Source organism: Typopeltis vanoorti, chromosome 19, assembly GCF_054136105.1.
Source record: "Typopeltis vanoorti isolate ZY-2024b chromosome 19, IOZ_Tvanoo_1.0, whole genome shotgun sequence".
Taxonomy (NCBI): Eukaryota; Metazoa; Arthropoda; class Arachnida; order Uropygi; family Thelyphonidae; genus Typopeltis; species Typopeltis vanoorti.
The window spans coordinates 62,167,187-62,182,310 of NC_143567.1; the positions used below are offsets into that span (position 1 = coordinate 62,167,187).

The 15,124-nt window shown below is 36.0% G+C and overlaps 1 protein-coding gene across 2 annotated transcripts in view; it reads left to right on the plus strand.

Annotated features, from left to right (window-relative positions):
* Lerp (lysosomal enzyme receptor protein) overlaps nucleotides 1-15,124 on the plus strand; it is a 514,158-nt gene that overhangs the window by 55,635 nt on the left and 443,399 nt on the right. For both annotated transcript variants that reach the window (XM_090408956.1, XM_090408955.1), the window contains exon 5: nucleotides 927-1,095. In XM_090408956.1, the coding sequence (XP_090265082.1) occupies nucleotides 927-1,095 (169 nt within the window). The remainder of the gene's footprint in view (nucleotides 1-926; nucleotides 1,096-15,124) is intronic.

The window sequence follows — 15,124 nt, forward strand, 5'->3', positions numbered from 1 at the left end:
TTCAGCTAGTTTTCCTTCAACCATTTCTGATACTATGTAAGTCCTAGAGATCTTGGTTCTATTCCAAACTTTATTCTGTTCTATATTAGAACATCAGATATGTAATATTCAAAGTAGAGAGGAGAGTTCATTCCACTTTGTAAACTTCGAGAAATAGGAAAAATTCCTTTTATTAGTATTTAATCTATATCTGAATATTTGCCTGTATCTTATCACTTTTGTTTAGTTCTTCAGGAGAGTTTCTTTGTTGTAGCTAAGCCAAATTATTTTTTGGCTTAGCTCTGTTGTTAGTTGGTAGCTGTATTATTAGCTTTGTATGTTATAAATTTGGATGGCCATCAGGCTTTTGGGATGTGTAAGAAAGTTTAGATTATTTCCATAATGGTTTGACTTGGGCTGTTAATCATTTTTGATTCTGCTACCATTATTATGAAAAGTGGAATTCTGCTGCCATTCCCAAATTTTAGTATAAATTATCTGCATATAATTTGTGAAAGCAAGTAATAATTAAATCTGTTTTGTTGAGAAATGTTTTCTATCTATATAAATTGTTAATGTTTGATTGATACATGGCTGATGTGAAACTGTTTTGGGTAAATTTACTGTAGTTAGTTGTTTCGTCTCACCTCGATTGAAACCACTAATGAAATTGATTTGTAATTTATTCCAGTTACTTGATGCTTAATTAGTGTAAATTAAACATTCTTCTGAAAAGCCAGCCTGTCATTTGTTTTCAACTACATGTATTTCAGTTCTTTTAGTAAATTGTGCTTTTAGTGTTGCCTTAGACGCTAAATGAAGGGTGGAACATTTTCACATTTATTACCTCTTAGAGGCTCTGAATTCTGTTCAAAATTTATAAATTAGTGTTTAATGTGCATGTGCCCTTCGTATTTATATGGTAATTATGATTTTTCTTTTCATAGAGTCATCAGCCAAGGTTGATTTCAGATCAAAATTGCCACTATGAAGTTGAATGGGAAACACAGCATGCATGTCCAGAAGAATATATCACAGCAAAAATTGATGAATGTAGCTTTTCAAGAGCTATTCATGGAGCTAAAATAGATTTGAGTCCTTTAAGAAATAATTCAGGTAATAGTAATACAATGATCTTATCCAACACTCAAATAATGAAACTCTCAGTTAATGTATACTTGAATGGGTGAGCTCGTCAACCACTAATTTAAATACAGCTTATAATGGCTCCTGACTATGAAATAGTAACTTCTGACCAGTACCTCATCTGGGATCCAAATGCCAATACTGGTATCCTGTATTTTCCATATGCTAAAAATAACAACAACAAGCACTATATTACCATATATTCACTTAACTATATTCTTAGTTAACAGCCTGCAAATAGATTTCACAATGTGACTTGATAATTGAGAGATTTTGTAATTTATTTTGTAGATATGTGTATATATGATGTATGTTGCGTTTTTTTTTCAGCACATATATAAGTGTATTATGTGTTACAAGAGCAGTAAGAATTATGGATGCTATTTGGAAATATTTTTCTCTAAGTACAGTCATGACTTATAAGAAAGTTTAACTCGTATTGTTTGCAGTTACTTTCAGAAGGCTAACTAAACATAGATAGCAAGAATCTTGTCTGTTATCACTTCCATTCAGGAAGTTGACTATCATCCATCCCTATAAAATTCTACAAGGTTAGTCTGAAAAGTTCTCGGCCTCGACCATAGATGGCAATGCTATCAGCACAATGTTTTTTTTTTCCCTAAGTTGGTACATCTGTCATAAGCATCCATCTGAAATTATAAGCAATTCTATCAAGTAGTTTGTTTTACACAGCTGTCTGAAGCAAAAATGTTGTCTGTAATCCTTGAAAATGGATAAAATTGAGTATCGTGCGGTTATAAAATCCTTTGTAAAAACAGGTTTAATGCCAAAAGAAATTCATTTGAAGGTCATAAAAGTTTATGGGTGCTCTTCCTTCATTTTCGACAATTAAGAAATGGGCTGCCAAGTTTTAAGCATGGCCGTACCAGCCTTAAAGATGATCTACGTGAAGGATGTCCAAAAAGTGTAATAACACCAGAAATCATTGAAGTGCACGATATGGTATTGGATGACCGGCGAGTCAAAGTGTGTGAAATTGCTGAGGCTATAGGCATTTCAAAAGAACGTGTAGGATATATTTTGCATGAAGAATTGCAAATGAAAAAGATTTGCAAGGTGGGTGCTGCGCTTGTTCAAAAATGCACTCACATGAAAATATTTAAACAGTGCTTGGAGCGTTTTAGCAAGAATCAAACTGATTTTGTGCATCGATTTATTACTATGGATTCACCATTACACACCAGAATCCAAAAGCAGGCAAAACAGTGGACAGAAGCTGGTTGTTCAATGCCAAAGAAGTCAGTTCCATCAGCAAGAAAGATCATGGCATCAGTGTTTTGGGATGCTAAAGGCATTTTGTTTATTAATTATCTTGAAACGGGTACAACAATAACGGGGGAATATTATTCTGATCTTTTAACCCGACTAGACGAAAAATTTAATGAGGAAAAGACCCGGTTTGCAGAAAAAAAAAATCATCTTTCATCAGGACAAAGCACTGCCCACAAAGGTGTTTTGGCAATGGGAAAATTAAGGAATCTGCACTCTGAATTGTTGGAACATCCACCCTATTCCTCAGATTTGGCTCCCTCTGACTTCTATCTCTTCCCAAAACTAAAACACTCCCTCACTGGTCAGCATTTTTCTTCAAATCAAGAGGTGATTGCAGCTGTAGAGGGGTATTTTGCAGATCTTACTGAGAACCACTACAGTGATGGGATAATGGCACTGGGGCATTGCTGGAATAAATGTATTAGTCTTAAGGAAGATTATGTTGAAAAATAAAATATAGTTTTGAAATTATAAATCCTTTTTTCCATTGTTAGGCCAAGAACATTTCAGACCACCCTTGTAATTTGAGCTATTCTTTTGTTTTCTACATAGTTTAGTTTCAGGCCTAGTTTTGTCCATTATGTTTTCGAACCATGTGTGGCATTGTTGTCCTTTTATATTTTACCTGTTTTCTTTCCTCTTATAGCATTTTTACAACTTCATCAATTCACTTTTTTTTTTTTTACCATGAGATCTTCACTTTTCGTTGTGTCCACATCTCAGAAGCATTGATTCTTTTAATATATTTCTTGTTCATTGTCCATGTTTTTGCTCTGTAAAGAAAGTAAACCAAATGAATATTTATTTATTCTTAGTCAAGTTTCTTGCTCTTTTTTTTGACATTATTATAATTTTCATGCTGTTAATAGTTGATTTTGCAATGTCTCTTCTCCTAATCTCATTTGCATTTTTTAATCCTCACCTAATGTGTCTAAATAAGTGTTGGATTTGACTTGTTCTATAATTTTGTTTTCTGCTTTGATTTTTAACTACAGGGTATGCCCCCCCCCCCCCCCTTTAAGTATATAGTTCAGGATATTTTCCCCTCTGTCATACTTTTTTTTTTTGAATTTTGAATTTTTCTGAGATTGAACAAAAATGGCAAGAAGGCATGCCAGCCCATATCTTTCTATGTTTGGAAAGTTGCTGACAGTTTGTTGGTGATTTTTACATTTATAGTTTGGTTTCAGTTAGCAAGAATTAATTATGAAATTCATATGCTACCTAAATCTAATTGCTGACCATGAATGCCTACATAAGTAAAGTAATTGAATTTATTGTGCTGATCACTGTGCACTATAAAATAATCACATGTAAACTCTGTATTTACTCTTTCATTATTATAGATCGCATGTAACATATGTGTGATTTAAGTCAATACAGAATACAACTTGGTTGGCTGAATGCAAATTCCTATATAACTTTATATTTCTGGTTTTATAATGCTGAATGACCAGAAGAAAGATTGTTGTAAGCTTAGGTCTAGTCACCAACTGGAGGAATGTCCCCCCCCCCCCCCGACTCCTGAGTAAGTTCTCATATTTGTAGATTTAGGGACTCAAAAACACACGTGTTGAACAGATTATTTTATTAATTACAAATAAAATAAAACTTGACGTTTCGACCTCTATATCGAGGTCATCATCGGAAGAATACAACTGTATACAGAACCAAGCTACATGCTCATGCTTTCTATACCAGTAAACTAAATCTACGTAGTTAATAAATCTTTTTTCTAGCCTGACCTCTAGTGATGGGGGGGGGAATTATATATATTATAAATAGATAAATGCAACTACAATAAACTGTTAGAGTCCTTGTGTATTAATATTCTGGATAGTTACAAAATGATTTCTTTCAGTTGCTATTGAATGTTCTAAACACTTCACCAGGTCACCAGGTTGTCTTCTTGTAGTGGGAATTTTTTCTAATGCTAGTTTAGGATGTTATACAGGTTGTAGATGGGTCCTCCACATTCTTGAAATGGTGAGGCCATCATTTTTGTTGAGATTTGGGTTGTGTTTGAGCATTTCACAAGACTCTTTAAATTTTCTCTCAAACCAGGTTTTGGTGTGGTGTAGGGACTTGGTATTTTTCCAGTCAATTCTATGGTATGTTTGGAGTGCATGGTCAGAAAGGCCTGTTTTACCGAAGTGGAGGTATTTAATGTGTCGTTTGTGTTCGTCTTGTCTGATTGGGATAGTTCACCCTGTTTCCCCTATGTATGGTATGTTACATGTGCAGTGTATTTTGTATACCCCTGGGTGTGCTAGGTGTGGAAGAGGATCTTTAGAGGAACTGAGTAGGTGTCTTAGCTTATTTGGGGGTTTAAAGGTGGTTTTAATGTTGTATTTGCGAAGTGTTCTGTCTATTTTTTCCGAAATGCCTCTAACATAAGGAATGGCAATAGCATTCTTGAAAACATTTTTGTTCTTACTGGTATCTTTATGGAGGATCTTGTGAATAGTTTTTTTATTGTATCCATTTTTGATAAATGTTTGGTTGATGATTTTGTATTCTTGGTTTAGAGCCTGTTCATTCGAACAAATAGTTAGGGCTCTGTGTTTAAGGGTGCTTATGACACCTAATTTTTGTGTTGGGTGGTGGTAAGAATTTTTGTGTATGTATTGGCCTGTGTGTGTAGGTTTGCGGTAAACTGAGAAGGAGAGACAGCCAGAGGGAAGACGTGTGACAAGTGTGTCTAGGAAAGGAAGAGAGTCGTTTTTTTCCATTTCAATGGTGAATTGGATACGTTTGTGTTGTTTGTTTAGGTGGCTAAGGAATGTATTTAGAGCTTCGCGGCCGTGGGGCCAAATGGCGAAAATATCGTCGACGTATCTGAGCCAAATTTTGGGCTTTAGACATGCTGTCTCTAGAGCACGTTGCTCAAAGTCTTCCATATAAAAGTTAGCTATTGAGGGAGAAAGTGGTGAGCCCATGGCTGTACCTTCTTTTTGAAGGTAAAAATTGTTTTGCCATACGAAATATCCGGAGCAGAGTACGTGGGCAAAAAGGGCCGTGATGTCATGTGGAAATCAAGATCGTGTCATTGATTGGGATATTGGTGAAAAGGGAAGTTATGTCAAAGCTGACTAATAAATCTTGGTCGGTGAGTGTAATGTTTTTGATTTTACTGATGAAATGTTGTGTATTTTTTATGTAGGAAGGGGACTGACCTACCAATTCCTTGAGTGTGGCAGCTAATTTTTTTGCTAAGTGATAATTTGGGCTGTCAATTCCTTCAACGATCGGGCGAAGTGGTGTGCCAGATTTGTGTATTTTTGGCAGGCCATAAATTCTGGGCGCACGGGCATACTGAGGTATTAATTTTTTTGTCGTTTCTTCGGGCCATGTGTGGACGGATTTGATTAATTCAGTTGTTTTCTTTTTGTTACGTTTTGTGGGGTTGTAGTTAACCTTTTGGTAGGTGTTATGGTCCGATATTAACTGGTTCATTTTTTCAATGTATGTCGTACGGTCTATCAGGACAGTGGAATTGGCTTTATCGGCTTTCGTTATTATAATATCTTGGTATTATATTATAATATAATACCCTAAAAGAAAGAATCCTGAGTAAGTTGATTGTTGCAGCCAAGTGGGGTGGGTTTTATTTTCTTCTAGGGGCTCAATTTTTTTTTTTTTTAACATTGCAACTCTGAAAAAATTAACCATGACCATTTGAAGCTTAGGATCACAAAATGGTGACAGATATTTGCACTTTAAAAGTATTCGAAATCATTAATAAGCAAACTTGTTTGAAAGTAGGTATACACAGAAGTTCATGGCAAGACATTATAGCAGACAAATATCACAGAGGTAGCAAAATATTCTGGAAATTATTGAAAAAGCTTCAGAATAAAGGAGAGATTACTATAAAAGGAATCAGAGATACAAGGATGATATAAACCTGAAGATAGATATTCTGTATGTCTGCAGTATTTTCTTAAAAATCATTAAAGAAATAAGTAGTGATGGAAATGTGGTGGAAAATATTCAAGAGAAATGCAAAACAGAAGTACGTACTACTTGAAGTAGAAAAATCCATTAGAAATATGAAATGCGTAAAGAAAGGCAGTAGACGATATTCTACCACAAAATATGGAGGTATAAAAGGGTTACAGTAACTATGCTACACAATTAAGAAGATTAGGTCAGAAAGTTGAATTCCAGATGATTTGTAGCAGGTAGCTCTCATAGCTACCTCAAGGGCTCACTTTAGTGAGTATGGGAGCGGCAAACCCGAGGTACCTGATGCTGGACTGTGCTTTACGTCATGTAATATACATCTGTATATTATCCGTAGACCAGTCCCTACTCTTCTTTCTTTCTTTCTTGTTGTTCCTCTTGCTCCTTCTCCCCAGTGCTATTAAAGTAGTTGAGGGCTGGGGTGAATCTTTCCTATTATATTATGCTTTTTTCAATGTCATGCAGTGGGAGTCTGCTTTCCCTCCCAAAAGGCAGGTTCGGAGGCCTTAAGATGGCAGCCCCACCACCGAACTCACCCTGTGAAAGGTTGGTAGCCTTCAAATTACTCACAAAGCTCTGAAGAAGAAAAATAGGATGGATTTAATCGGAATTGACCTGTCTAATGGACAGGGACTTCTCTTTGAAAAATTAAAAATAGCTACTTGGAATGTCTGTGGAATCATACACAAAATTGATAAGCTAAACAGAGAACTAAAAAATAGAAACATTGATATAGCCAATAATTGAGACAAAAAAGAAAAAGAAGGGGTCTCAAATTCTGGAAGATTATGTCATGATCTTCTGTGGAGTTCCAGAAGACAAATGAGCTTCATCTGGGATTGCAATTTGGATTAATAAAAAATGGAAAAACAAAATTCTAGATTATATTTGGGTATCAGACAGAATAATTAAAGTTAGAATGAAAATTATGAATCAAACATTCAATATTTTTGGAATTTATGCACCAGTAGATGGAAAAGAGGAAGAGACAGAAGAATTTTATGGAAAACTTCAGGAATGTATTGATGAAAAACAGATAAAAATGAAGTAGCAATCTTGATGGGATATTTCAATGCTAGAGTGGGAAATAACCCAATAACTGGATCAGAGGGAGAATCAGTAATCAATAACAATGGAATTTTATTAAGAGACTTCTGCATATTTAACAATCTAAAAATCAGCATTACTTTCTTCAGGCATAAAAATATACATAAGTACACATGAGAAGCAAGAGAAACAAAATCAGTAATAGATTACATTATTATTAATAACAAAAACTAAATAATATTATCATGGATATAAAGGTTTTTAGAGGGAGGAAAATTGATAGTGATCACATGTTAGTTGAAAGCAGATTTGAATTCATAAAAAGAACCACATACTTAAAAGAAAAAAAAATAATGCACCAACACCCAATAAACAATTTAAAATTCACCTCCTAGAACAAGAAAGTGTTAGAAACTTATATAAAAGCAGAATAAGAGATAAAACCAACCACAAACAATATTGAAACTGACTGGAAAAATATAAAGGAAACCATACTAAAAGCAGCATAAAAAAGTTTAGTATACAAATCAAGGAAAAACAAAAAATGGCTCAGAACTTGGAATGATGGCTTAAAGTAATTAATAGAAAGGAAAAAACAGGCTTTTAAAATCTATCCGCAAAATAAAAACACTGATGACTATATACAATATAAGAAATTACGGGCTGAAGTCAGAAAGCTTTCCAGAAGTATATGCAGAGAAGATTGGAGTAAATATGTTAAATCATTAGAGCAGGATATCACTGGATTACAAAGAATAGGTTTTAAAATTTTCAGGCAACTACAAACAGCAGAAAATGACCAATGAAGAAATAATCTAATTTCCAAAGAGGATTGGATAGAACACTATAAAATATTGGGGAATGAAAAACAAGAAATACAAAACAATGAAATTCACAAAACTGAAGATGCCAGAAAAGTACAGAAGAAATAGTAATGGAAGAATTAGAAAAATAATTAAAAAAACTCAAGAAATAGAAAAAGCCCAGGCCTGGATGGAATATGCATTAAGCTTTTTAAATATGCAGACAATAGCTTAAAAGAAAACCTACTTTAACTCCTCAATAATATCTGGAAATATCAAAAGAATGAGAAACTGGAGTAGTAATAAATATTCACAAAAAAAGGTCCCAAGCACAAATGTAGAAATTAGAGGCATTAGTCTCTTAATAACAGCATTTAAACTATATGCAAACATCTTAAAGAACAGGCTAATTAAACATACAGAAAATTATTTAGAAGAACAGTGCGGTTTTAGAAATCAATGGACAGGAAGTCTGCCTTTGATAAGTAATATTTAGAAGAGGGAGAGGATTCACAGATGCCTCTTTCACAATGCAACAAATCATAAAAAAAAGAAAAGAATCTAACCTGCTCACTTTTCTTCTATTTATTGACTATGAAAAGGCATATGATAACTTAAAAAAGAAATCTACTCTGGAAAATATTACAAGATGATAAAATACCTCCTAAATTAATTAAAGCAATAAAAAGTCTATACAGAGAAACAAAAATTTCTAGATGGAATATTATCAGAACCATCATCATCAAATTCCTGCCATTTACCCTCAAGGGATGTACAGGATATGATAGTACTATATGAAAAATTTACATCATTACTAACTTTCTATCTACAATTTTCCTCCAAATCAGTCTGTTACTTATCAAGACTCCAATATTATCAGATCTTACATTTCTATTGTCTAAGGCACTTTTTACTATATCAATCCACATATATCATGGTCTTCCTCTAGGTTGTTTTCCTGCCAACTTGGCAGAGAACACCTGTTTTGCTAATCTTTCCTTGCCCATTCTGTTTAAATGATCATACCACCTGAGATTAGCTCTGCTAATGCATTCCTGGATGCTGACAATGTCAAGTTCTTTCCTAATATCCTCATTTTTAACATGATATTGCATTGATGCCATCTATTCATACCCCTAATCTTTCTCAGGACTCTCATATCTGCAGTCTCTAGTCTTTGGTCAGGTGTTTTGCTTCTGATCCAGTTCTCAGATCCATAAGTTAAAACTGGTTTGAACACTGTCTTGTATACAGCTAATTTAGTGTTCTGACTAATTTCTCTCTTATTCCATATGAATTTATTGAATTGACTTCCTACCATACCATACCATCGTTGTTGATTCTGTTGTCTATTTCCATATTTAATTTACCATCTTCACTAAAAATCGTGCCTAAGTAGCTGAAATGTTTTACTTGTTCTATAGGTTCTCAGTCCTCAAGGGTTCACTTTACTGAGTACGGGCATGGCAAACCCGAGGTACCTGATGCTGGACCATGCCTTACTTAATGTAATATACATCTGTTATATTATCTATAGAATGGTCCCTCGCCTTTCTTTCTTTTCTTCTTGCTACCTTCCCCCCAATGCTATTAGACTATTCGAGGGCTAGGGGTGAATCTTTCCTATTTTGCTATTTCATCTTATGTGGAAAGGGCCTCTGCAACCCTACCACTTTCTTCTTGCAGTGACTTCACTCCAAAATGCTACTATGATTGTGCCTAATAATGCATCTCATGCTGCATTGGCTGTCGTACAGAATAATCAGAGCCGCATTCAGGGCTTAGGCAGAGGGTCCTGTTCGAAAAGTATATTACAGTCTCCATCAAAAGTCAGTGATACTGTGAATGAGCAACACAGAATGTATAAGATTAATCTTAGAAAGGAATTTTACATAGGCACATGGAATGTCCGGGGTTTACAGATGGGTACTCTTGAGATTGTCTGTGAAGAGATGGATAGGTATAAAATTGACATCTTGGGAATTACAGAGACCAGATGGAAAGGAGAAGGTCACTTCAAAAGACAGGATGGTAAGCTAGTTATTTACTCAGGTGGTGACTCAAAACATCATGGGGTAGCTGTGATACTGAAAACTGCCTTCTTGGTTATAACCCCATTAATGATAGGATACTCTCCGTTAGACTTAAGGCTCAGCCTACCAGTGTATCAGTTGTGGTAGTTTATGCACCCCACACGGATAGGCCTGAAGAAGAGAGTGAAGAATTCTATGAAAACTTACAAACTGTTTTGGACTGCCTACCAAGGAGAGACATACTGTACATCTTAGGAGACTTAAATGCAAAAGTGGGAAAGAGTATGAGAGTCAGGCCGGAATGTGGCATGTTTGGTCTGGGTGAACGTAACACCCATGGTGAAAGACTGTTGGAATTTGCCCGTGCTAACAGATTAGTTATTACCAATACCTGCTTCCAGAAACATCCACGATGGACCTATACTTGGACATCTAAGATTGATAGGTCAAGGCACCAGATTGATTACATCCTGGATCTCCAGTGGTGGAAGACAAGCATCTCTGATGTGCATACTTGTCCTGGAGCAGATTGTGGTACAGACCATCAGCTGGTAAGAGCCAAAGTAAGACTAAGACTACGAAAACTTCCAGGTCAGGCACATTCCACTAGATTGGATGTTAGAGTAATTCCTAGTGGATTCACAGAAGAAACATCAACTTGGCTGGATGATTTTTTGGAGACCAATGAGGAAATCCCACCAGAAATGCTTTGGGAAGGAGTCAAGATGATAATACGGGATACAGCGAAGACGTATCTCAGCCCAATAAGAAAACCAAGAGACCCATGGATATCAGATTCAACATGGGAACTAATCAAAAGAAGGCGGTTGGAAAAACAAAGAGAAACAGGGACCAAAGAATACAAGAGATTACATAGAGAAATCAGAAGAGCCATCAAGCAGGACAAGGAAAAGTTCTATACTAATAAATGTGAAGAAATAGAGTTCCAGATGAGAAGGCATAATTATAAAAGGATGTCTTATTTAGTTTGTGACTTAAAGCACAAGTTTAAGCCTAAATTGAATGTCATCAAAGACAGGAATGGATCATTACTAACAAAAGAGTTGGAAATCAAAAACAGATGGAAAGAATACTGTGAGGAACTGTACAGCAGAGTGGATAAAGAAAACGTGGAGTCCTCCCGCCAAGAAAATTTTGATTTGGAACCTCCTCCACTTATGCATGAAGTTGAAAGAGCAGTTAAGCAGCTCAACAGCAATAAAGCCCCAGGTGCAGATGAAATCACAGCAGAGTTAATTAAGGCCACAGGGGATGGAGGGATAAGAGTGTTTCATAGATTGATTACAAGGATATGGGAGACCATGGCCTAGAGACTGGAAGAAGTCGGTTTTCATACCACTACACAAATAAGGTGATGTATGAAGGCATGCAAGAATTATAGAACTATTAGTTTGATATCTCATGCAAACAAAATTTTATTAAAGATCATACTAAATAGGATTGAGGCCAAAGTTGAGGCAGAGATGCCCGAGGAACAAGCAGGTTTTAGGAAAGGTAGGGGCACCAGAGATTTGATCCTTTGTCTTAGACAGATCATAGAAAAATATAAAGAATTCAGACTCCCTCTGGTAATGTGTTTCTTAGACTACTCTAAAGCTTTTGAGTGTGTTCAGCATGTGAAACTGTGGGAAGTAATGAAAAGAATGGGTTTTCCTCAACACACTATCAGGTTGATAGCCAACTTCCATAAGGAGCAAGAAGCTACAGTAAGAACAGGTGTTGGATTGACTGACTGACTTCAAGTTGGAAAAGGAGTTAGACAAGGATGTTTACTTTCTCCTTACTTGTTTAGTATATATGCAGAGGACATCATGCATGAAGCATTGGATGAGCTCAGGACAGGAATTATGATAGGCGGTAGATTGATCAGTAATCTGAGGTCCGCTGATGATACAGTACACCTTTGTAATGACATGGAAGAACTAGGACTAATTCTTGACAAAGTTAACAAGATCAGTAATAACAGAGGACTTCAACCCAATTCTAGCAAGACAAAGATCATGGTTCTTAAAGGAAAAACACATAGAGAAGCTCTTGAGAAACAAGTGTATCTTAACGGAGAAAGAATTGAGGAAGTCAGCAAGTTTGAGTACCTGGGATCCATTATTAATGTGAAGAATTGCTGTTCAGAAGATGTCAGAAAAAGATTAGGAATGGGTAAAACAACAGTCAGAGACCTGTCTAAAATCTGGAAGGATGGATCTATCTCCATGGGAACAAAGTTGAGGATTTTAGATGCAGTTGTTTTTCCAACAGCGACTTATGGATGCGAGACTTGGAACCTAAAGAAGTCAAATAAGAAATGGATATCTGCTTTTGAGATGTGGTGTTACAGAAGGCTGTTGAGGATATCATACACTGAAAGGCATACAAATGAATGGGTGTTAGAAAAGATTAGTAGAACTTTAAGGCTCCTTAAGGATATTGAGAGAAGAAAGTTAAAATATTTTGGACACATAGAAAGGATGGAAGGAGGACTTCTCAGAACAGTAATAGAAGGTAAAGTTCCTGGGAAAAGAGGCAGGGATAGACCATCAATGAGATGGATGGATGGCGTGTGTGGAGTGACTGATCTTTAAAGAGTTGAGGCTGCCAGAAAAGCAAACAACAGGACTACATGGCGAGGCCTGGTGTGGAACATCACCGAGCATCGGAGTGACCATACGGCATCTGTAGATGTCCAGTGAACATAGATAGAGATAGGTTTTCCATTCACAATGCAATTGACATTTTCAATGATTCTACCTATTTTCATCATCATCATCATCAAATTCCTGCCATGTACCCTCAAGGGGTGTACAGGATATGACAGTACTACATGAAAAAATTACATCATTACTAACTTCCTATCTACAATTTTCCTCCAAATTAGTCTGTTACTTGTCAAGACTCCAACATTATCAGATCTTATATTTCTATCGTCTAAGGCACTTTGTACCATATCAATCCACCTATATCTTGGTCTTCCTCTGGGTCGTTTTCCTGCCAACCTGGCAGAGAAAACTTGTTTTGCTAATCTTTCCTCTCCCATTCTATTTAAGTGACCATACCATCTGAGATTAGCTCTGCTAACGCATTCCTGGATGCTGACAATGTCAAGTTCTTTCCTAATATCCTCATTTTTAATATGATATTGACATTGATGCCATCTGTTCACGCCTCTAATCTTTCTCAGGACTCTCATATCTGCGGTCTCTAGTCTTTGGTCAAGTGTTTTACTTCTGACCCAGCTCTCAGATCCATAACTTAAAATTGGTTTGAACACAGTCTTGTATACAGCTAATTTAGTGTTCCGACTAATTTCTTTCTTATTCCATATGAATTTATTCAATTGACTTCCCACGATACCAGCTTTGCTGATTCTGTTGTCTATTTCTATATTTAGTTTACCATCCTCAGTAAAAATTGTGCCTAAGTAGCTAAAATGTTTTACTTGTTCCACAGATTCTCCATTCACAGCACAGTTGACATTTTCAATGATTCTGCCTATTTTCATTGTCTTTGTCTTTTTATTGCTGACCTTCATACCATATCTATTACAACAGCTATTCAATTTAGTCAGAGAATCTTGCAGACTTGTAGTGGATTTATTTAGAAGTATAACATCATCCGCATAAAGCAAAGAGCTGACATTAACATCTCCAATTTTGATATCATGTTTAATACCACTTTCCTTCATAATGTGATCCATATAGATAATGAATAACAGAGGGGATAATGTACATCCTTGTCTCACACCACATTTAACATTAAACCATCTTCCTGTACTTCCTTCAATTCTAACTGCTGACTCACAACTCAAATAAAGACTAAGTATTGCTTGATATAATGCCCCACTGACACCATATAACTGCAGCGTATTGAATAGCTTCTCTCTTGGCACCTTGTCATATGCCTTTTCCAAATCGACAAAACTTAAATACAGATCTTTGTTATATTCCCATGCTTTCTCGACTATTTGTCGTAAAGTGAAGATCTGATCCTGACAGCCTCTATTTGGCCTGAATCCAGCTTGTTCTTCACCAAGCTTTTCTTCCACAATTCTTCTCAACCGTTTCTCAAGTATACTTGCATAGATCTTGCCAGGAACACTCAGTAGGGAAATACCTCTGTAATTCTCACATTCAGTTTTATTTCCCTTTTTATATATGGGTACTATGAGAGCTCTACTCCAATCATCGGGAATTCGTCCCTCTGTCCAGGCTTTCTGAACTATGCAGTGCAGCCACTGTAAGACTCCTATACCACCATACTTCAGCATTTCTGGTCGAATATCATCTACTCCTGCTGCCTTTCCACATTTCAAGCCTTTGATGGCTTTTTCTACTTCAAGTATGGATATATATTCCTGACTGCATGCCTGGTCAGTGTTTTTTATCACTGTGCTGTCATCACTGCTTGTTTCATTTAGCAATTTTTCAAAGTAATTACTCCATACTTCAAGGATATCTTTTTCTCCTGTTTTCATTTCACCTTTATCATCTGTAATTCCTTTTACAGCACTCTTTCCTCCATTCCTAAGCTTCTTCAACAACCTCCAGAATATTTTGGCACCTACTTGATATTTATTTTCTATATTCTTGCCAAAGTCCTCCCATGACTTTTGTTTAGCTAATTTTACACACTGTTTAGCTTTCTTACATTTGTCTCGGTATTCTGTAAGAGTAAAAGCTGACTTATTTGCCAGGAACTTTTGGTATGCTTTCTTCTTTTCCTTCACTGCCTCTTTAACTTCCTGTCTCCACCAGGGAGTTCTGATTTTTTTATCCTTGCACACAACCTCACCACATGCCTCTCTGGCAGAATCAATCAATGTTTCCTTCAGAGTTTGCCACT